General features: G+C 42.6%; 1 protein-coding gene across 1 annotated transcript in view; it reads left to right on the top strand.

Annotated features, from left to right (window-relative positions):
• Positions 1 to 1,265: 1,265 nt before the first annotated feature.
• The window catches only part of LOC147692320 (sulfotransferase 6B1-like), a 273,121-nt gene continuing 249,473 nt past the window's right edge, over positions 1,266 to 24,913 (top strand). The window contains exon 1 of the mRNA XM_086938569.1: positions 1,266 to 1,654. Coding sequence (XP_086794695.1) covers positions 1,438 to 1,654 — 217 coding nt within the window. The 5' untranslated portion in view covers positions 1,266 to 1,437. The remainder of the gene's footprint in view (positions 1,655 to 24,913) is intronic.

Genomic DNA, 24,913 nt, shown 5'->3' with positions numbered 1-24,913 from the left:
TATGTTATGGCTATTTTGATTCCAAAGTACTTCAATAAAAATCTTTTTTTTAAAAATGTTTAAAAGGTGGGGGGGGGGGCCTGGGCGGCGGGGGCCACACCCAGAGCCATGGCAGAGTTACAGGGTGATCCAAAGGCTGGAAGGTACAAAAGGGTACCCTCTACAGGAGCACTGTAAGGGAGCTAAAGCCAATTATCCCCAGGGAAGTCCTCGCTTGGGATCCTTGAGGAGCGACGGCGCCCAGTTAGTCCTACTGGGCGGTTGGGGACCTGAGCAATCGGGGTTGCCTGCATCTCTCTGCCACCCCCATAGTGGGGAGGGGTGTGAGTAAGGGGTGGGCTGGAGGTCCGGTGGTGGGAGGGGCTATCCCTTCCCACAAATTGAAAAAAAAAAAACGCGGTTAATACCACTCGGTTTATGGCTCATCAGGTGGGCAAGTGGCGAGGGGCTGCCTGCCCCTGAATCGCCCGTAAAATAACCCAACATGTTGGCATATTGTTATGCAAATAAACCTGCAACAACTATCTCCACCAAACAATTGTGTTGTGTCTGTTATTCAGCTAATTGTTGTGAGAGGGCTGGGGTATGGGCCAATGTTGGCACTATGGAGGGGTATTACCCCGGTCCCTTGGCAGTTCGGGCTGGGCTGTGCCCATGAGGAACAGGGTCAAGACTGATTTGCATATAGCGATTTACACATGGCGGGGTCTGAACTGGGGTGGCGAAGTAAGGTAAATAACAATGATGGATTTAACCCAGATCTAATTATGCCTGGGGTGAGTGTCTGAAAAGTTTCAGCGCTCTGTCCATCATCTTATTGTGTTTGCACCGAGTTGTCGACTGCCTAGGGGCCTCCCCAGTGTTTAATCAGGCACTGGGTATTCACAGCGCAAACATGGAACAACAGGCAGTGACAAAGTAACACTAGGGTCCCGATGTAACATTTAGTCGTATTTTTACACACCGGAGCGGTGAATGCAGTAGGACCCAAAGAACTTAAAAGGCACTCGTAATCGTAACCCCGTTGTGCCGTAGACGTCTTCTCATCCGATGCACAAATAGTTTTCAAAAAAACACACCGGCTCGAGATTCAATGTACCAACATCCACAGTTGTATACAATGCGTGTAGCACTGAAATCACTGAGCCCCCTAGTTTGGTTCTGTTAAAAACATTTCCCGTGATCTTGGGGCAGGTTTGCGCTCTCGAAAAATGCACAAACCTCAGTCCTGACGGCAAACAATTGTGAAATAAAAGTGGGCGTTATTTAGAAATGAATAGGCGACTCGGCGGAGTGACGAGGGCTGTGAGGAGTGGCCTAAGGGGCTAGGCACGCACGGCGCAGGCGGCTGGCAAGGAGGCAGGGAGTCCTAGAGGGAACTCGCAGTCTGGCATTTGGTACCTACCTCTCGTGCACACGTAACAGCAGCGATCCCAAATGGAAGGCGAGCAGCAGAGCCAAGGGAGTGACCTGAAAGGGCGCTTCGATAACTTGAGTCGGCTCGCGGCAACCAAGACCCCCGAAGAACTGGTGTTCACCCGCAAGGGCACTCAGTTCCCCTCCCTGCTCTGCAGCCCGGAGACTTTCGAGGCGCTGGAGAAGGACTTCCACCCGCGCCCAGACGATGCCATAGTCGTTGCCTATCCGAAATGTGGTAAGATTCCCTAGAAACAGTGCTTGATTTGTAAAAGAATGATGATGAGAATACGTGCTGTGGACCGAAGTTCTTCACAGGCTGCGACCGGCGCTGTCAAAGGTCGGGGTCCGAATACCAAGAATGCAAAGTTTGAATTCACCGCGTGCCAGTTCAGTCCACACTTTCACTCTGTTTTCCGTTCTTCACCTCCTTCTCTCTCTTGCTCTGGATCACAGTTTGTGAGGAAAAGCAAGCGATGGCCCCACTAGCGCGGCAGAGATGCCGAAGGACCTGGTACAGGCAAAGACAGAGAACCATTTGACTACTGTTGGAGCTGTAAAATACAGCAGTTACCAGAGTTAAATGTGCCTTGTGCCCAGGGCTTTAAGTGGGATGAAAAAACTGAGGGTGTCTCTCGAAGGGGCGTGGCCAGTGTAATTAGGGGCGTGGCTTTAAAATACTTTCGCTAAAAATCTGTGTTTAGCATAGTGTGCAGTTTGACTTGTATTTTGCTGCTTCTGTCATTGCATCCAGGTATTTGATACAACAAGTAAGGACTACTGGCTTCTTCAATGGTTATTATTTGCATAAGATAAATAAGCTGCAACTATGGCTTGTTACATATAATATTGAAAAAGCTTCAGCTTAAAGCCCTGGTGCCCCTACCACAATGTTGATGCGCTTGCGTTTCAGAAAGAGAAGGGAAATCCAGAAAGAAAAAGAAATTATTCTTTAAAGGATCTCCCTTCCCCCCACAACGCTCACCTGGCCTGACGCCATGCCGTAACTTCTCCACTAGTGAGAAGTGAGCAGTGTGAGCAGCACCCATCGATGTGCTAGCTGTCTCGAAAAGGGTCTCTATCGGGCTGTTTTGCGCCCTGGCACTTTTTTTTCGGACTGCAGTGACAGCAAAATGCTGTATCTGCAGTTCGGAAAAAAACGGACCACCTGTGCCAGGGCTCAAAACAGAGCCCGATAGAGACCCTTTTCGAGACCCCCTTTAAAAAACTGCCGGTGCTCAGACCCCTTGAGACCAGGACCACTTAAAGCCCTGCCTGTGCCACTGCACCTGATACACCGGCTGCCCCTAAAGATGAGCGCACGTGAGCTCCATCTGCAGCCACCAGCTCAAATGAAGCATCTGGAACTAAGCAGTTGTTTTTGCGAGCTTTGTAATAATTGCAGGACGCGAGGAGTCATTTTGGTGGAATCGTTGTGGTTCGGGAGAGGACAGCCTCACTCGTAGTTCTCCGTGGGTGGTGCCTGTGGTTTGCACCGGGTGGAGGATGAGAGGGGGTGGCAGGGGCAGTTGGAATGATGTCGGGGGCAAGTAGATGCAGGTTCTTGCTTTTGCTCAAGTTGTGCCCAGTTTATATGGAATGAATTAAAGCAGTAGTCCCTCTGTTGTAATCACAGTTTTGAGTTTGTCCACATGAAATGATGTGTCTCGCACTCTCATTTTGTGTTTGCAAATCACCTCACATAATAAGTTGCATTTTAATTCCATTTGCAAATCTCTTACTGCTCCCAGGTGGGATGAGGAAGGGCTTGCCTATAGGAGTAGCATTCTACACCATGTAGGGTGTGTAAATGGTGGTTTTGGCTTATTTTGGAACCTATAGGGGAGCGTGTGATGACCACTGAGGTGCGGTTATCATGTTCTTGGATGGTAACCATAGCCACCATCTTATCTCAGAACAGGCTCGAGCTGAACAAGACTAATGGCTTTACAATTAAATGGGAGAAAGTGGATCCCAATATTTTAACGAAGAAACTAGCTACTCTTGCTTACAAAAACATTTTGGTCTGTCTTGATCCTCAAGCAGAGGCTAAACAAATACTGGAAAACTTCAACGCCATCATAGAACTTGTCAAAAGCCTATTAACCAGAACTCTCAAACAAAACAACAGAAAGACCACAGGCTGGTTTAGTCGAGACTGCACGAAAGCACAGTCTAATCTGAGGAAAGCTCTTAGGGAACCCAACAGAGATGCAAGAAAGATCCAAAATCTCAGAAGAGAATACTCTACTATCAGAAAGGCGAGGAAAAAAGACCTAAAAACATCTTTGTGGAAGGCCCTACACGAGAGTGCACTCTCGAAGAACTCCCAGGCTTTCTGGAAAATAGTCAAATCGCCTTTTCTATCTAACACAACTGGACCAAAAATAGACGTGGCCATAGACGAGGCTACATGGACGAGCCATTTTTCGAAAATCTTCCAAACTACATCTAATAGTGGTCTGCATCAGCCTAGCTGCAACCCAGTCACCTTCCCAATTCATCTGGAAGTTGACCTTCAAGACTTCGAAAAAGCGTTATCCTTAAGTAGACCCGGAAAAGCCCCTGGCCCTGACGGGGTCCCCGTCGACCTATTTAAATTCCTTCCCGACCTGTGGACTCCAATTATCACAAGGGTCTGTTTCGCAACCATGGAACTTGGACTGCTGGACTCATGGTCATCGTCAATTATGGTCCCCATTTTTAAGAAGGGGGATAGGCAAGACGTTAAGTGCTACCGCCCAATCTCCCTTCTTGACTCTTTGGGCAAAGTAGTTGGAAGAGTCCTCCTTGGCAAGCTGCAACAGTGGGTGGCTGACGAAAACATCCTCTCAGACCTACAGTTCGGCTTCAGGGAGGGCTTTGGAACCATCGAGCAAGCTTTAAACCTTTCTTTGCTCATTTCTAAGTATACACTGGCAAAACCAGGTTCTATTTTCATGACATATGTGGATCTCTCCTCCGCATTCGACTGTGTCTCACACACCAAGCTCTGGTCATTGCTAAACAAGATGGGAGCAGACCCTCCTCTCCTAGACTTCCTAAGAGAACTCTACAGCGGGGCCACAGCGAGAGTGAGGTTCGGGACAGGAGGAGAACTGACAGCCCCATTCAAGGTAGAGCGGGGAGTGAGGCAAGGCTGCGTCCTCGCCCCCTTTCTTTTTTCTTTATACACCAACGGTCTGGAAGAGTGTATGTTGAAGGGGGGAAGAGACCTCCCAAAAGTAAAAGATCGCCTAATCCCCGCCCTGCTCTACGCGGACGATGCTGTCATTTTAGCCCGAACTCCAATCGAACTACAGAAATCTTTAACCAAATATGCAGACTTCATGGCAGCTTTAGATCTGCAAATTAATGTTAAAAAAACCTTTACTATGGTAGTCGGTGGCTCAAAAAAACCCGCAAAATCCATCTTTTTAAAAGACCAAAAAATTGAGAGAACCTCACAATACCCCTACTTGGGTATCATGATTGATGATGCCCAAAATTGGAAACCGGCGGTAGAAGCTAGGAGGCACCTTTTTAAAAGAGCGAACATGGCCCTAATGAAATTTTCCAACAAACTAGGGAAAAAACCCCCAGTGGAACTGTTGCAAATATATGCGGCGAAGTGCCAATCCACAGCATTATATGGTGCGGGGATCTGGGGCCACACAAACACCGTCCCAATCCAAAAAGAGGAAAACATCTTCACGAGATTCCTTCTCTCAACACCACGAGGCACTTCCATCTATGCCTCGCATATAGAATTGGGAATCCCATTTATCGAAGACCTGATAAAAATCCAACCTCTAATGCTTTGGAGAAGAGTCTGGTTATCTGACGAAAATAACCTGACAAAAAACATTATACAAGACATCATGGAGTTGGATCATGCTAAAAAAATTCCCTGGATTTCTTACATCAGAAATTTTCTACAAGATCTGGGATTTGAGAAATACTATTATAATCCAGAACTATTGAAAGAAATCTCTAAAAAAGATCTAAAACAGGTAGCATTGAGCCACTTGGATTCCCTGAGACTAACAACGCTGACCACAAAAAAATCTGTCATGCATGCAATTATCATTCAGCAGACCATGAAAATTCAGCCATATCTTACCTTAGGGATTTCCACCTACGAGAAGATGCTCCTAACAAGGTTCAGGTTGAACTTATTTTTCAGACTGGTGACCTTCCCCGAAAAGAACAATTGGAGTACTGATATGGCACTGTGTCCTTGTGACGAACATTCCCAACAGTCCACTATTCATACAGTACTTTTTTGTAAGTTCTATCAACCGCACCGAAAAACCTGGCTTATTCCCCTATTAAAAAAATGGGGCTATAGACAATGCCGCCCAGCGATGTTATCTCTTCAATTTTTGGACTCAGAATGTACGGTATATCATGTATTAAATTTTTTAAAATGCATCATGAGACACAGAAACAACCTGTAAATCTGCAACCTTCCATCTTTTGCTATTTTTTCCAAACTGCCTAAAAAGTATTTGTCCGAGCGAAGAAATCAAATGTATAATTCACTTTTTTAAATTCAATGTGTTTTAAATTAATGTGTTATCTTTTATGGCTTTTCGAATTGTAAAAACCGAATAAAGATTATTATTATTATTATTATTATTATTATGTTCTTGGATACAGCACTCAGAGGGAGTCTGAGGGACGTGCAGTTAATGGTTTGAAGTATGCTAACAACAGTGATTGGCTGGGCAGGGCCCTTTGAAGGGGCTCAAATTATTGCATAAGATTCCAGTTCATTTTCTACATTAGTTGCTGTACCAGGGTTGAATACTATGCAGATTTATGGGGCTGATCAGGGAAGAGGGAGGATGTCAGAGGTCTGCCCAGATTGACTTTGACACAGTCCTAGTTTAAATGAACGGCACCATGCTACGATGTGTCACTGTGTGGGATTCCACCAATGGCCATCGTTCCCGTTCAGTTGTCATAAAGTGTTTGCTATTTACTTCAGTCGTTCTGTCTTATATCAATTTATGAGGGCCAATATGGTACAAGTATTTATTATGTGGGCTGCCTTGGTTATAACCGGTTGTGGAACTTATGAGTGTATGACAGTGCAGCAGGACAGGAGGGTAGGTGTCTTGTAATGACAGCATATCTGCAAAAAGAGTTGGTGGAAGGCTATGTATAGTTTGTAGTAACTAGCAACATCTGTGAGGTGGTTGAGGGTTTTGCCTGGGTCCGGCTATCCTCCAACAATGGGTTATGGGCCCAAAGACATTTGTTTCAACCCACAGGTATGATTCTTATTCTGACAGCGGGCTGTTCCTGCCTTGTAAGGTGATTGTACCATGTGTCCCAAAGGTGACTGTTTCCAACTCACAGAGATTATGTTGATAATCCAGTAGCTCTTATCAACCTTGTTGTAGGATGTGCCCAGGACGGACTAACCCCTCCTGTGGGTGGCTGTAGGCTGCATCTGAGAGCAAATATTCTCATCTAAGGGATCATTATGCTGCAAGTTACTTCACCTGATGTTGGCGAAACAAGAGTGGCTATCTCTGGAACAACCAGTCTCTACTTCTCTTCTGAACTTTATATGTTCTTGGATCCTGGTAGAGAGTTCCAGAGATTGGCTGCTTGGACCAGTACAGAAGATCTTCCAGTAAACTCTTTATTGTGAGGTGGTATGACGATCTGGGGGGCTAGCCTGGAGCAGAGACTCCTGTTTTGCCGGTAAAGTTTACATTGTATTCCTAGGTGCAGTGGTCTCTTGTCTTGGATGATATGTGTACAATGCATAACTATTTGAACTTTGACTTCGCTACAAAAAGTCAGTGGAGTGCTTAAAGAATTGCTGTCATCAGTTCCCACTAGTGTAGGCAGAAGAAGAGTCTAACCTCATTGTACCAGATTTATTATAGTTTATGTAAAATGAATTCGGGGACACCTAGGTAAACTCCATTGGCACAGTTCAACTTGTATATCACAAATGGACAATGGTAGGTAGCTTCTGTTGTTCCCCAAGGTACAGGAAGATCCGATGCAAGGGGTTTGCGGAGTGAAAGGTATTTTTCGTGAATTTGTTGACATGTAGCATCTTAAATCAGCTTGAATCCCTGATCACACCTAGGTTTCTCCGCTCTCTTGGTTTGGTTGGTGGGACATTAATTCCCATTGCCATATGTCTGTAGGCTGATGTTTATGCCATTGTCCTCAGGTCCTGACTTCCGTCTTTGCAGTGTTATACTTTAGGTGTTATTCATCATCCATATAGCTATGGCTTAGAGACAGTTAAGTCCTGATTTCTGCACCAAGAAGTCGTTTTTATAGTAGTGCACTTTATCAAATGAAGAAATGGAAAAAAATAGACACACACCTGAATTCTCACCATTTTCCAACTCTCCATTCCTTCTTAACGAGCTTTAGGGTTTTGAAATAACTTAACATATGCATACATTGGATTTGATGGGTCTTTTAGTTTTCTCTGAATAAATAAACCTACCAGTGCTGTGGCCTCGCTTCTTTTCCTAGCTTAGTGACCCTGGTGATGACAAGAGCCTGACACCTTTGTCTCTGTGTTATGTCACTCCCTGATAACAAACATGATGGGGCAAAAGGCCATCACTCAATGTGACTGACCACACCTTACTTAACTATTGAATGGGTATCCTGTAGGCTGAGTAAAAAAAAACACGGTGCTGACCATTGGTAACAATCGTTCTCTGTGTATGAATGATCACAGGAGTTAGAAGAAAGCTTTAGAAACTCTTGGTTAGAGGGGAAAAAATAGTTTGTGCATTCAAGTTGGAAATAATGTATAGCTGGAGATCCTCACTAAGTGAAATAGGCTGTGCGGGACAGTTACAGCAACTGACGGGGCCTCACATGGGTAACATAAATGCTTTTGCCAATATGAATTCACTAAATAGAGACAGCAGTCTGTAGGAGCTGCATGTGAACTGGACTCCAGGTTGATCCTCTTGGGTGGGAGCGAATGGCCCCTTTTTGGAATTAGAGTCAGATACATGTATTCAAGTTTGTGTTTTGTTGAATGCAATATTATATGGGTTCAACATAGTGATGGCTGGTGACCTTTAACACATAAGGTGATGGGTCACCCCAACACCCCCTCCTCCAAAAGTATTGAGCTCTTTTTTGGCTATTTGGGATAGTTTTTGCTTAGAGTTCCATATTTTTTTTACACATAAGGTATCCACAACTAATTCGCGTCCTATTTTTCAGCATCCTGGGAATAAAGTTAAGCAGAATTTGTGGATTCCCCTGGAGGGGACAGAGAAAATAGGCAATATATAGCTAAACTTTGAGTTTTGCGGGAAAAAATAAGAAGAAAGTGCTGCGGATAAAAGTGTCTATTTTCTTTCCTGAAAATGGCATCAACAAACGTTAACTAAACTCACCACACCATCTTCCCAGCTTTCAGGAACACGCAGAGCTGAATTTAAATACTTTTTTTTACCACAGGTTTGGCATTTTTCAAAGGGGTAGTTAATTTTTTTCCCTTTTTTTGTGTGCTCGCAACCTACTTCCTGTTTGTTGGGGAATCCAGTGTGAACCCCATCAGTGACCCAGAAAAGATGTATATTTTTGAAACGTAGACAAAATCACAAATTCAGCTAGGGTTCTTGTGTGTAGATCCCTCAAAGTTTTCCCAAAGAAATTAACTGTTGAAATAAAGAAATATTGAAAGTGAGTAGGGAAAAATGGACATTTTTGACAACGTTTTTTCATCTGTAACAATTTGTACAATGGCTGATTTACAAAAGCTATATCAGGACTCAAAAAATCGAAAAATTGTTACTGACCTGCAGGTCCTATTTAGACTCTTACTCCTTTCGGTTTCTGATTCTGGGGCACTAATCTGTAATCTCAGACCTATGCAGCTGTACAGACAGGGTTTCAGCTTCTGCTTTTTCACCTCATCCTTTCCCAACTTTGTGACAAGTTGGGAAAGTGTGGGGTGACAGGCTGATTGGTGTGTAGACACAGATGCCTGCAGCATCCATGTCTTCCTTTAGCTGTGTTGCGCAGAGCATCACGAATCGGGAAGGCACCGCAGCGCACCAGGGAACTAAGGCCAATGATGGGATTTCTCCAGGCCTAGTAATCTGACTTTGAAGGCCGATGCAAGTGCCTTGGTGCGCCTCGCCAGCCCTCAGGCAGAGACTGTTGTCAGACAAGCGCGTATATTAGATTATTCACTTTTGGTATGGCGTAAAAAAACGTCAATGGGCGGGGGGGGGGGAGGGTGCGTAGCCCCTGAGCCCATTAACAGGAGCTGCCACTGGTTAACATACAAAGGTTGAGTGGCTGTGGATCTGTTCCACTTTCCTGATACCTACATTCTACCCACAGTCTGCCTCACTCTCCAAAGAATTCTGCTTTGCGATTTATACCATAACTTTTGCTGTTTTTCTTTAGCATTAAGTATCACCCAAAGGCAGCTTCAAATTACTGTAAGACCATATAGGATATATGAGGCTTTATGCTCATTTTCAAGTTCGGATATCCTGGTCCTCTTCAGATGTGGGGAATACTGGGCAAGTAAAGATTCGAAAAACAATCACTTCTTTTTGCTCCAGAGCTATAGAAGAATGATGCAGTGGTGTTTGATGATTACATAAGATTGCACAATTTTCTGTCTGCGTTTTCACAGTATAATGTGTGAATCGTAAGGTAAGCTGTTTATTTAGTATCCAATGGCAAGTAGTAACACAGCACAGTGCATTCTGCGAGTAGAGTCTGGAACCGATATTGGCCACATCCAGAACATTACTCTCCATTGATTTCTCCAGTACGCGCACTCTTACCTTCCTCATTACCAGCTTCCAAGAATACTTTGTACCCAATGACACAGTCCAAACCGAAAATTCAGTAAACTCTTCACACACAATTATTTAGGTAATCCAATCGCTAGTGGCAGTTGCTATTTGGAGATGTGTGACCCTCAATGACGCCTTTTGACCAAACTAGATATACTTGCATCAAAGCGACATGCTCCAGTCTTCTGCCACCCCAACAAGCCCAGTGTAGAACATAAAATACCAACAATATAGTACCAAGCTCACGGTTAAATAACAGGCCATTTTCACACGAGCGCAGCCTGAAATTGATAGAAAAGGCAGACAGAAGGTGCAACATATGACTTGTTTCAGACTCTTACTACCTGCAGGTGCAACATCAACCTTTCCCTCCTAACTCAGTTCCCTCCTTCCTTGCCCCAAACTGCATTTTCCGTATGTCAGGGGCGTTATGGCAACACTCGTGACAGTCTGCTAATTAGAGAATCACTCTCCTATTGCTCTTAACTTTCGCAGAAGGCGGCATACCATTTTTTAACATTCCACAATCGAAGAAATGATTTATTATTGACTTATATCCCTCTGCCTTTAGCCATACTAGTTATTAAATGCCCTGAACCTGACTGGTGAGGGCCTTTAATGACAGAGAGGGCTTTTAACTTGTATAGGCCGAGGCAAAACGGCTATAATCCACCCAATGAGTCTAGTGTACAACTTGACTCCTTACGAGGTAAGGCGATGACGATCTACCTGGCATTAAAACCACTAAAGGGCAAACTCCCCGATCTCACATTTAAACCTCTTTGAAATTTTGCGTGCCAAACTACAGCCTACCCTTACATACGGCAGCGAATCTCTCCATGGGAAGGATGATGCATTATTGGATACAGTCATAGCCAACTCATATAGGGCCATTTCAACCTCCCAAAATATGTCTTTCCAGCTCAAATTCGACTAGAATTTGGCATCCTCAAACAAACCCTAGACAGGTGGAGCGTGTGCGTAGCCAGCTGGCACAAGATCCACACTGTAGAGACGGGCTCCTTAAGCTCTAATACATGGGAAGAGCTACTTCGCCAACGCAAATCCTTGCCCAGAGACTAACTTTTTGAATCACTCCAAGTTCTAGGCCTGACTGACATCTGGGAAACATCAATAGACCAATTGTCCCTTAAAAAAATCGCCCAAAAATCGGCACGCATTGTCTCAGTGATCGAAGACAAGCAGGATCTAGCAAATAGGGCGCACGGCTGGATAAGGCTGGGTGACTATGGAAAAATACAACCGCAAGCATACCTCAACATCGGTATGAAAAGGAAACTTAAAGAAAAGCTGATAAAACTACGCCTAGGCGTAATCCCAATACTCCACCATCTCCCAACTTGGGAAAGAAACAACTCATCACAGCAGTGTCGCCTGTGTAAAACCGCCAAGGAGGACATCGTTCATGTGATCTGCATCTGTCCTAGACTAACGGACCTGAGGCACAACTTTTTACAACCATCCTTTAAACTACATGCTGTTCGGACCTGCAGGCATTCAGTCAAACTGTGTTTTAACACCAACAACACTAAATTCAACTGCCAGGTCGTGAGGTTCTTTGATTTGACAAAGAAAAGACTAAACAGTGTTTGACGAACATTATACGGCTCTGAGGACAATCACGAACTGATCTCAACGGACTTCTTATTTTTAATCTAATTTAACTTGATACGCTTAAGTACAAATGCTTTTTAAATGTACATACTGGTGTTTTTATAATTTTGTAAAGGTTTTAATTAACCATGCACAAATAAACGTTACCTTACCATACCTTACCACCCAATGGGTATAGAGTGTTGTAAAATATACAGAAACAGAAAGACAAACATTGGACTGTTGGAGTAGAAGGCCTGCACCAGCCGTTAGTGGCCCTGAGCCGCTCCATTGTCTTCAGTAGAGCTGTCAAAGTTCCACTGTTGTAAGGTGCATTCTTTCCCACACTAGAAGCTATCAGAGAGAATCAGAGTAGGGTTTAAGTGATCAGTTTGCTAGAAGACAAAAAACAGCGCATGGACCATTGTTCTTTGATGAGATCCATTCACTATGAAAAGTCTCCTGTGTTGGTTCGTAGTTTGTTGGATTTGCTGAGTGCAACAACATGCCACATGTGTGAGGGAATCTCAGCTCACCAGAAACATAATAGACGCTGCAGGACTGTGAAGAAAGGAAGATCTACTTGATGAAGGGTCTGGTCTTTAGCAACATCCTAAATGTGTGTTGGTGTTCAGGCTTCCTGGTGTCTGAAGGAATTTTACAGAGAGACTGACAGAACTGTCTCTGTGAAAGTGAATGGCAACCAGTTGCTAGAAGGATGAAGAAGTGAGAATTTAGGAGTGTAAAGGCAGAATTTGTTCCAGAGGAAAGATTGTCACTGACCTAAGTAGTTCTGATGTATAATGGGTTGCAGTTTTATTTGCCTATGTAACTCACATCAGTGCAAAAAACATGAGAGTAAATGTGATGTGCTTTCACCAGTCAGTATGGGTAAAGAGAATGTGGCTGTGTTTGTACCAGTTGAAACTGGGTAAGAAGGTAGACAGGAAGGCACAGGTTGAAGCTGAGCAACTTGAAATAATGACATTAACAGGCACAGAAAAACACAAATTGTAATGTTTTGTCAATGAAAAAGAGACATTTACTGTCTGTGTCATTTTGTGAAGTGTAAAAAAACGTGATGGAAAGAATGCTTGGATTAATCTCAGACTCTGGTAATGACTTGGGTCCATCCTTATTTCACACATCATTTCACCTCACTGTAGACCCAGCCATATGCAAATCAGTCTTGACGTTGCACCACTGGGAACAGTCCTGCCTGAACTGCCAGTTCGGGTCCCCCCTGAACCAGAACACAGCATTTCATCCAGTGGCTGAGATTAATTGAAGCATTCCATCCTTCACTTTTTTGTCTACTCCAGTGGATCATTTTTTTGGGGCAGCACCTGAGAGATAATATTTGCCTGAATATTGTTTCCCTGCAACCCAGGGGGTTGAAATTGGTAGCAGCAAGTGGCACCTCTATTGCTGTTCTGGAAACAACTTAGTAGTTTACCGCGGCCAACCAGAGGTCGAAGAGGGCTGGAACTATTGGGAATGACATTCATATGTTTTTTAAATAATTTATAGTGATTGCTGTACTATTTCTAAATTTTAAAGAATTGTCATGGCCAGCCAGATGCTGGTGAAGAAAGGGGGATTCCACCTGTATTGCACGCGAGGAGTAGCGAATGATAAACTAAAGAAGAAGCAAGCATACCCTTTCCAGATTGAATGAGAAATTTCTATGCACTCAGATTTCGTAGAGAACTTGGGATAACGTTAAGTAAGGTAATTGAAAAAGCTTAAGGCTGCTAGAGAGCAATGTATTTGGCTGAAATGGAAAGCTACCTCACACTCTTAAGTGATAATTAACACCAAAACTTTAACGCCTTAAAACGACTCACAAAAATTGATTTACTGTATGTGACAAAAATAAATACTGCCTGACTGATAAAGGGCGAAACCCCATAACCGGTTCCAGGATGCTTGTTTCCAGTCCAGGGAGGACCTGGCCGGGCAGTTTGGGCTGGACTGTTCCCATGTGGAACAGGGTCAAGACTGATTTGCATATAGCTGGGTTCAAACTGGAATGGCATGGGGAGAAAAAAAACGATGGATTCAGGCCAAGATCTCTGTACTGGGGTGAATGTTTGACATTGTTCAACATTTGTCAATGAATTCTTCCTTTTACAGAGATCTGGGGCACACCACAATTCTGGTGGGCTTCAGGGCTTACCATGTCTGGTGGCAGGAAAACCTCGGGGGTCCAATTTAGTGCAGTCATGCTACTCTGCACCACCAGACCACAGGAACATGGCGCGAGACTGCATTCTCTTAATGCACCTTTCGTGGAGTGACCAGAAGTCGGACAGAAACAGCACCTAGGAGACACTTTGAGCTGATTGGGAGAGGCATAAAATATGTTGTGAAGTCAGGAGTTCCAGAGCGCTGCAGTTATATGGTCACCTTCTGCAGCTGCAGGCCATGCCCTCTGACATTAGAGCCTCAAGCAACTAAGCTGTGGCAATATAGCTTTGTTTTATGCTTTTCACAATAAATATGCCAGGCCTGCTGCCTTTGTCGTAATTTTCCATAATTAAAAGATCCGACCTCTGGCACCTGACACTCCTTTTCCCAAAGAACTAATCAGACCTTTGTCACAGGCTGGTCACCATAACCAACACAAGCCTATTGCATTGAGCACAAGCTTTCCCACAAGGCAACCATCACCCATGCTGCCCTAAAACAGCAAATATGCCATTAGAGGAGGTAACAAGGATTGCCAAATCTTCTCTCCCCCCTGTTTGTTAAATGGGCATCCGACACTAAAACCTTTGCCTACTACAGTAATCTGTGAGGTTCCTTGTAACACAATACATGTCTGCAGGCTTTTACACAATGAAACAAGAATACCCCCTTTAAATGACTAAAGGTCTGAACAAATGTTTATCATATTAAGTCGGGACTACTGCTTTTGTCATATCTTTTCGTAATAAGCAGATTAGACCCATGGCACATGAAACAACGCTTCACAATTAAATAAGGCTTTTATTATGTTTGTATTATTGTCCTATCACCATAGCCAACAAAGGCCTACTGAATTGAACACAATCTTTCACACGAGACAAACATCGGCATAAAATTGCAAATGCACACATAATTAGTGTTGGAAACACAATATAAAATCTCACATTAGAGGGGCTAACAAGTATTGTCAAAGTGCAAATCTTCTACCCTCCCCAGACTTGTCAGAGGGGGTAATGAACATCAGAATCCCTGTCTACTACATTGATCTATGAGATTTCATGTAACAAAATAACTCTCTCCAGTCTTTAGCAAAATACAATAACAATCCAACCTGAAAGACTCATTGCCTTCAACGGATGCTTTTCACAATAAATAATTCAAGCCTCTTGACTTTGTCACAACATTTTTTAATACACAGATCAAACCCATAGCATCTGGCATAGCTTTTCCCCATTAACCAGTCAAGGCTAAAGCCTTCCTCACTGGCCTGACAACATAACCAGCACACGAATGATGAATTGAGTTTTATCTTTCCCAAAAAAACAACCCGTAGTCATAAAATTGCAAATATGTGCAACATTCTAGATTGTAAAATAATGTATAACTCCTTTTAAGAACACCTATCAAGTGTTATCCCACTGCAAATCTCTTACCCAAAAACCATTGCCATCCATATTCAGCTCAGGCTTACTGTCTTGCTCTTAAGCTTTCCCACAAGGCAACCATACAGCACACAGTTATACAATTGCAAATATGTACAAAATTGGTGTTGGTAAAACACATACAACCTCAGAGGGGCTATCAAGGAATGTCAAAGCGCATATCATCTACCAAAAGGATGTGTAAAAGCGGGTGACCACCATGACCCTCGCCTACCTTACTAAGCTGTGAGATCCCATCTAACGCAATACCTGTCTGCAGGCTTTAACACAGTGTAAGAACAAAAGAACCTTAAATGTCTACTGACTTTAACATATGCATCATGCAATAAATATGTCAGGCCTACCATGTCATAACTTTTCATAATAAACAGATGATTCCTATAGCCTTGATCATTGGCTTGTCATTACAACCAACTCAGTCCTGTTGTATTAAGAAAAAGCTGTCCTTTTGACACAAATTACTTACTAAACCTTTTCTACACACACTTGCCTCCAATAAAACACTCCTATTGTTCCTTTGAAACTACATGTGATGGGTAATTTATTTTTAAATTGAATTTTTTTGCAAGGATATGACAACCACGTTTATTTATCAACATATTTTTTGTGGCATATGCTTGCAAGCAAAAGTGAATTAATTAACCACTACACCAGCTTTCTAAGGCTAGACCATTTGTTTTTGTCAATGCTTGTTCTATAATGAAACTTATGTTCTTTATATTCTCACATACTAATGCACATTGCTATACGGATTTTAATTGTTGCTTCCTTATTCCATTTAATCGGAGACACCGTTTCCTCTAGTGGGACCCACACCTACACATTATGGGTATTGTATATGTTTAGTCTACTAAGTTTGATGTAAGTAAACCAAGACTAAAATATCCAGAATGGATTAGGTTGTCCCATGAAAGCCCTCGACAGATCCATTGTCAATGATAACATGGTGTGAGGGTACCTCCTCTCTCAAGTCCTATTTCACTGCGGACTTAATGACCCAGACAGGGTCTTTTAGGAACCAGTAACGGCTGCATCACCTTTTACTTTTCCTCATTGGGTCTTCCACAATTCGGCCCTTTCGGTATATCTCCTGGGTTCCATGCACACAAACATTTATCCATCTAAAACCTTTTTTGTTCTGTTTAAGAGGAGTCACAGACGATGCCTGATGCAATTTCGTGGTGCCTTCATGTTGGAGTGGATCTTAACTGCTGATCGCTTACTGACCGCTTGTCACTCCCGAGTTGCCGCTCTCACCTCACCCATGTGGCTATGCGGCCATTTTGTTTACTCAGGAGCTTAGTGTGTTCTAGGTCTCTCTGCGACGTTGAGCTTCAACACATTTCTTCTACCTGCCCAATGAAGTCTATGGATACCTTGGTGTTCTTGCTGCTGCTACAATGACTCTCAACGCTTAACTGACACCTGGATGGAGGCCACGTCAGGTTCACAATTGCAGCATGGCCTTCTTGTTTGTATTGTGTCTTTGTAATTAAGCTCTAAATCTACTGAAGCATCCTCTTCTCTGACTCATTCCATCCCTATGTAGCAACTACAAGGCCCATTTTATTTTGTGTTGCTCCGACACATGCTTTCAAAATAACAAATTCCAAGCTACATATGTTGTAGACCTGGCGCGTTTCCACCGCTTCTCATGCCTTCGAATGTGGATGGAATCTGTTAAGATAGATTCAGATACCCTATTTAGATACCTGTCACTTTGAGGAAAACGGGTATTTGTGCTGGCCAGTTGTCTGTTGGATGTGGTTGGAGAGTCTGTGCCATACTGCATTCTTGATATGCTGTGCGCCTAGAAACTACAAAGGACAGGTGCTAGATCAGTTTCCAATAAGTCAACAGCAAGTACATTGACAACTCCTTGTGCAAATACTAAATCCTGCTGAAACCGGTTCCTAATCAGTACCTTATTTGTACTCCTTGAAACAGTGATTGCGTTTGGAGGAAAAGTCAATGCAGGTGAGGACAGCAGTAAGAACTGACTGGGAAAAAAAACTGTTGAGAAATATATTCCATTTTACAAGCACCCAACTGCCTTTGTACTACGATAAAACCTTTCACTTACTTAATTTGATAGGTGGCTGATCTTCTGAGCATTTGTAGTCTGCCATTGCTTTACCACACAAAGCAATGTAATTCGTTTGGCTAGTAAAAGACTTATAAAAATACACTATCAGTCATTTACCAGTGAACGCCAAAGGTGCACAACCAGCCCAAAATGTTATCATGTAACTTGACCGCAGAATCAAAACACAGGCACTGTGGCTGTTTTGTGTTTTTTAACCAGGAAGCCTGCTTTCAGGGGTACATGATGATGCTAAACCTTACGTGAATTTTGCCCGGAATCCCCTTTCTTACAGTGCAACCTTGTTACAAGCCTAGCACCCAGAATCAGCATTTTATTTTATATTTGATGTAAGTAAACCATGACTGAAATATCCGGAATGTAGTAGTTTGTCACATGAAAGCCCAGGGCAGATCCATTGTAATTTATAACATGGTGTGAGGGTGCCTCTCTCTCAAGTCCTCTTTAACTGCTGATCTTCTGACCCGGATGGGGCAGTCCGCACTCAGTCATTTCTGTATCACTATCTCCTTATTGGGTCTTCCACAATTTGGCCCTGTCAGTATATTTCCTGGGTTCCATGCACACAAACATTTACCCACCTAAGCCCCTTCCCACCTGTTTCAGAGGAGTCACAGTAGATGCCTTATGCAATTTCCTGGTGCAGTCAAGAGGATCCCCCCTCCTGCCTTCATGTTGAGGTGTATCTTGTCTGCTGATCCCTTACTGACCGCCCGTCACTCCAGAGTTTCTCCTCTCACCTCCCCTCATGTTGGTTATGCAGCTATTTTGTTTACTCAGGAGCTTGGCGTGTTCTAGGTCTCTCTGCTGAGTTCAGCTTCGACGTATTTCTTGTAACTGCGCAGTAGAGTCTCTGGGTACTTTGGTTTTCTTGCCACTGCTAAAATGACTTTCAAAGGATCACTGACCTATGGATTGAGGCGAGATCAGATTTGATATTGCAGCATGGGCCTCCTGTTTGTACTATGTATTTGTAACTAAGCTCTAAATCTACAGAAGCATCCTCAGCACTGACTCACTCTATCCCCATGGGTAACTGCAGTGCCTATTTTATTTTGTGTTGCTCTGTCAGGTGTTTTCAAAATAACAAATTCCAAACTACATATGTAGTAGACCTGACTAGATTACACTGCTTCTCATGCCACGCAAGTGGGTGGAATCTGTTGAGGTCGGTTCAGATACCATATTTCGATACCTTTCACTTTGATGAAAATGGGTTTTTGTGCAGAACAGATGTCTGTTGGATGTATTTGAGGAATATGTGCTATATTGCATTCTTGATATGATGTGCACCTGGAAACAACAATGGCACGGTCTATGTTGTGTTTCCAAAAAAGTTAACAGCAAGTAAATTGAGAACTTCTTGTGGAAATACTAAATGCTGCTGAAACAGTTTCCTAATCAGTGCCTTATCTGGACTTCTTGAAACAGTGATTGGTTTTGGAGGAAAAGTCAGTGCAGGTGAGGACAGCAGTAAGAAATGACTGAAACATAAAACGAATTGTTGAGGAATATATGAAATGTTGGCAAGCACAAGACGGCCTTTGTACTGCAATAAACCCTTTCACTTAACTATTTGATCCAAGTGGCCTTACACAAGAAGCTGATCCGGGCATCTGTAGTCTTCCACTGCTTTACCACACAAATGTCATTGTTATGAAAAGTAAAACACGCTATCAATAATTTTTCATTTACCCGTAAACTCCCATGGTGCACCACCAGCCCTAAAATGTTTTCATGTAATGTGATCCCAGAATCAAAACACAGACACTGTGGCTATTTCTTACTTTTTTTTACTCATGACATGATAATGCTAAACCTTGTGTGAATGTTGCCCGAAATGCCCATCCTTAAAGTGCAATCTTGTTACAAGTCTGGCACCCAGAATCATCATTTTATAAAAACCTAGTTGCATTTTAGCTGTCAATCAAAAATTGAGCAATTTTGTATCCCATAGAAGTCAGTAGATTATAGTTCTATTGTTGCTCTAGCCGTTTGGATTTTTATTAGTTTAAGAATGAATGTCTTGAGCTAGCTGGAAGGGGCATGGTTCCTCTGAATAGGGCACACAAGAGGTAAGGCAAAATGACCTGACTATTTATTGGTAATCCTCATTGCCCCCTCATTTTATGTACCTGTCATCCCAGTGCTGATGTATGATATGGTTCCACCTCAGACAGAGGTTTCACCACACTAAGGATCCCCATCAGTGGCATTTCTTATCCCCTCCCATTGGTTGCCTACAATTGCCACTCCCACCCTACCCCTCCCTCCTCTTGTGTTTTATCTGTCCTTGCTGACAAAACGTAAGCTGCCCTTTCTTTTTTTATTTAGAGTTTAATCATTTTTATTGAAGTAAAAAGAAAATACACATATGTGCTGGCACACCAATATGTAAAAAAAAAGCATTGAAGTACATTTCAAAAACCAGAAATGAAAATGCAAACACCATCACAAAAACCAATACTACAGTGTATTAGTGACTGGATTAAATAAAGAGTGATGAAGAGAAGACTATAAAATTGTACAAATAGTACCATAAAAATCGTATAAAAATGCATGATATAATAGCAAGAAATGCGTTAGTTGTAAAAAATAGCGAAAATAAAGCAAATTATAGCGATCTAAATGGTGATTACAACAAACTAAATTCCACCACTGTTGTCATGTGACATCTATAGATTTCCAATTAGTGGTTATTACCTCTAGTGCAGTGGTAATAAGTAGATCAGCAAGTTTGCAGATTAATTTATTCCGAGGCCATATACTACTTAAGCCATCAAAAAACAAACCATTCATAGAAAATAGAGAATGAACGTCGGTATTATGTCTTATTGTACACCACGGCTCCCAAAAGAATGACCATTTAGGACATAGGAAGAACATGTGAAGGTAAGCACCGGGATTAGTATTCACCAGCAGTAAGCATCACCTTGAAGCAATTTACACTTGAACAAAACTTTAGGTGGACGTTATAACCCATTATAGAAATAATAGACCATTTGAGTGATGTTGGCAGGACGAGTTAGAGAATACATTTTCTCCCATATCTTCTGCCAAAGTGTGGTAGGCCAACTAGAGTGCAAGTCTGATTCCGAGTAAAGCTCTATTTTAGACTTTGGTGTCTCTGAAGGAGGGGATAGCAGTATTCTGTGTATTATTGAGGCCATGGAGAATTGAAGTATGTGACCAAGACGGAATTGCCATGAAGAACCCTAAGTGGAAGGAGTAGGGAGCAACTGCAATATAAGCACCAAAAGTGACAATAAGATTTTATATAGTTGGAAAGACTTCGAAGACAGATTAAAGGTAGAGAGTTGGAAATGGAGTAATACTGTTATTGCGCTGAACCAATTGAGAAACAATAAATATACCTTTGTTGATTCAAGTCCGACAACACAGTGGTTTACCATTAAGTAGTAGGTTTCTATTGTACGAGATAGTACTATGGAGAAATTTGTCAACTAAAGAAAGAGGAGCAACCTAGTAAGGCTTAACAAGAGTACAAGAATGAGATTATAAATACAGGTACCCAGTATTTAGGAAGTTTTGATAAATTAGTATGAGAAAAGTGGGAATAAGGGCTAACTCCAGTTGAAACCATAGCTTTGGGAATGGTCTAAAAGGTCAAAAAAGAGTTGTGACATTGTTTAATGCCAAAAGCTTTATGATAACAAGAGAAAATCGGGAAAGTTAGCCCCACCTACTGATTTTGTAGATTTGAGGCTATGTAGAGAAATAGGAGAAGGTCTACACTTCTAGTAAAAATTTAGATAAGAGTCTATCAATAGCTGTAAAATACTTTACTGAGATTTTGATAGGCAGCATCAAAACAAAAAACTGTTGATTGTAAGCAGCATCATTTTAATACTGTCCAGGCAGCCCCAACAAGACAAAAATTCAGTGGACCAACCCTGTGTAACTTAGCAATTTTTGCCAGTAGAGCTTTCATATCACAATGTAGGGTATATTTAAGGGTTTCACGGTAAACTATACCTAGACACTTAATTTTATCAGGGTTCCAAGGGAGACCGATTCCAACGAAAGGCGCTTTGAAGCAGAACTTTTTCAATGTTAAATTTATAGCTTGAGAAATCTGAATGTTAATTAGGGGCTTCAAAAAATGTGGATGCAATGTTCCGGGTTTAGAGATATAAAGAAGGATAAAATCTGCTGAGGCCATAAATTTTACATGGACTTTATTCAACTGAAAGCCAGAGATGGCATCAGAGTGTTTCAATTATAGCAAAAAGTTTTGAGCGCAAGTTTAAAAGCATTAGTGATAAAGGGCATCCCTGCCACATGCCACAGTGAAGGGGAAAGTAAGAAGAACGGTCATCATTAACCAAAACAGAAGAGCAGGGGGACGAATATGGTAAGGAAATTAATTGTAAAAATGAAGGGCCAAGCCCATGCCAACGGAGACCATGTATTAAATAGTTCCAATCTATTCTATCTACTGCCTTTTCGATACCCAAGGCCACTGCAGCCAGGGACTGATTACTTTTATTAGCATTACTGAGGATGTTTAAAAAGATTTGCAAATTATCTGTAATTTTCCTATTTTGAAGAAAACTAGATTCCACCATATCCATGAGTTCTGGCTTAAAATAATGCACAATGTGAGTTCTTTGGTAACAATTTTACAGTCGGTATTGAGCAGGGATATGGGGCAATAGTTCTTACATAAAGAGGGATCGCTTTCGTGTTTGTGTCTAAGACAAATTACGGCTTCCATAAATGAACCAGATGATTTCTTTAAAAAGGAGAGGAAATGAGTAATTAACGTACATAATTTGGGTATAAGTCGTTTTGAAAAATGCAACTGTGAACCCATCTGGTCCCAGTCCCTTAGCAAGTGGAATGCATTAGGGGAGGGCGCCTGTATGCTTCCTGCTTCTGCCGAATCTGAGGAGAAGGCTGTGTGGAAAGGGACCGACGCAGAGGAGGGATGGCAGCTGGCAAAAGGTAAGTGGTTTTTAAAAAGTTTGTTTTGTCTGTCTACCCCCACCCCCATTCCCTGTCAGCTGACACTGCTTATTATTCTTAAACGTAAAATTTGTATGTTCTAATCCTTTAATTTTGCTAAGAAGGGCAGCCAATTCCTTCTCCATAGTTTTCTGTTTGCTAGAGACCTAAGCAATAATAAAAAATATTCTAGATGCCGCATTAAACGCATCCCACACTAAACGAAAATAAGATTCGCCTGTATCATTAATCTTGAAACATTCAAAAAAGGCCTCATAAGAAGAAATATGGCGGCAGATTTACAAGCCCCTTGTGCCTCATTTACGCCGTCGTTACGTCACTTTTTTTGACGCAGCGGCGGCGCAAATCCTGCTCCATGGTGCGGGGGTACTTACAACATGACGCATCTGGGAGATGCGTCACGTTGTAATGCCCTGTGCCACATGTAGGCATTCCTGTGCAGGGGGGGGGGGGAGGGCATTCCGGCTCAGGAACGCCTCCTAAAAGTGGTTGAGTGAAATCTACAAGATTTCACTCAGTCACTTTTAGACCCATGCTGCGTCACAACCCTGCGCCTGCCCGAAGCAGGCGTAAGGATTGACGCAGCATTAACTAGATAGGGCCCCCAGAGCATTGCTGGAGCTGCGTCGCGCTTGCGACGCAACTCCAGCAATGCGTCACTTTTAAGGCACAGATGCGTCACACATCTGTGCGGTTTTTGCACCATGGTACGCCGCATTGTAAATGCGGCGCATCCATGATGGCGGAGTTGTGGCGCACAATAACTGGCGCATCCCTTCTGATATGCAGGGATGCGCCAGTTATTGTAAATATGCCCCTAAGATTTTATCAGAGAGTAAGTGACTGTTGAATCGCCAACGAGCTCAAGATGTGGGATCGGGCAGAATATCTAAATCAGTAGACAGGAGCATGGTTCCAAATTAAAACTGATCAGAGTTAACTAAATGTTGAATGAGGTTCTTGGTAAGGAAAATAAAGTCTATCCTAGTCTGTGTTTTATAAGGATCGAAGTAAAAGGAGTATTCCTGAAGGGTGAAGTGAGCTAATCTCCATGAGCTCCGAAAGGGAATTATGGGCAATAGAATACTTAAAAGCTTTGTGAGCTCTATGAGGAAGAAAAAAGGTCCATAATCTGAATGCAGTCACCCCCTAAAATGAAGTGTCTAAATAATTTTGAGTAACCAATTGGTAATTCAGCATCTCCAGTGTACTACCATATATCTCACCCTGTACCCGTCCTCTCTCAGTATGCCCCATTCTACTACTATGATCCCCAAAATACCCCTTTCTAGACTTTTCCCTCCTCTAACGCTCCTTGCATCATCTCAAAATATTTACTATTCAGATCTCCCAAACAAACCTTTCCCTCAGATTCTTCCCCTTACCATGTACCCAGCCCAAACCTACTCGCACTGCGGTGATCTCCAAATAAACACTTTCTAGATGCTTCTCTTTTCTATTCCTTTTCTATCCTTTTCAATCCAACTAACAGACTCACATGTCCCCCGCTCAAATTAATTTCATATTTCCCAAAACTGATTTACAACTAATCCTTTTTGGATTCCGGAGCAGCGTGCTGCTCGTTAAAAAGCACTTCAACACCTCATCAGGGGCAATAAGCGCTATATAAATGCAATGACAATAATATATCTCCAGAACATAGTGTCTGGGTTAGTGGGGTCATATACATTAAGAATTGTAATAAGCGCTATATAAATGCAATGACAATAATATATCTCCAGAACATAGTGTCTGGGTTAGTGGGGTCATATACATTAAGAATTGTAAAGGTAAAGTTATTAATAATAAGTCGTACCAAAACCTGTCTACATTCCTTGGAAATAAGAGACACATTAAAACTTTTATGGCATAAAATGGCCATTCCTTTTTAGGTCTCGCCTACGCAGCGCGCATGCCCTGCATAGGAGACCTTTAGCCGTCGCACAGATCTTTTTCCAAGCACATACTCATGCTTGTAGCGGCATACAGCTTGCGGGAATGCGCAGCGGCATGCAACAAGCACGAGTGTATGTTTTGAAAAAGAGCAAACAGCTGCTGCTTAGCGCGCGTGTGCACTCTCCCCACCCCTCCCACTTGTTTACTTCTTCAAACCTCACGGCTCAAGCCCACCCAGCTGCAAGAGTTGTCTCCTGTGTGTGCGCGCGTGCACTCCCCCACCCCTCCCACTTGCACCATTCATTTTGCTTTCCTTCATTTCCCTATCTACCGCTCTCTATGCGTTTTATTTTATTCTTTCTCTCTTATGCCTAAAAAAACCTTTTCACCCTCCGATCTGCCCTTTCTTTTTTTCATCCACCCTCATCTTTCACTCCTTACCTTCGACTCTCCGCCTG

The sequence above is a fragment of the Lissotriton vulgaris genome, chromosome 9, assembly GCF_964263255.1.
Source record: "Lissotriton vulgaris chromosome 9, aLisVul1.2, whole genome shotgun sequence".
NCBI lineage: Eukaryota > Metazoa > Chordata > Amphibia > Caudata > Salamandridae > Lissotriton > Lissotriton vulgaris.
The sequence above is the reverse complement of the archived record's forward strand: the minus strand, read 5'-3'. Positions and strand labels throughout refer to the sequence as shown.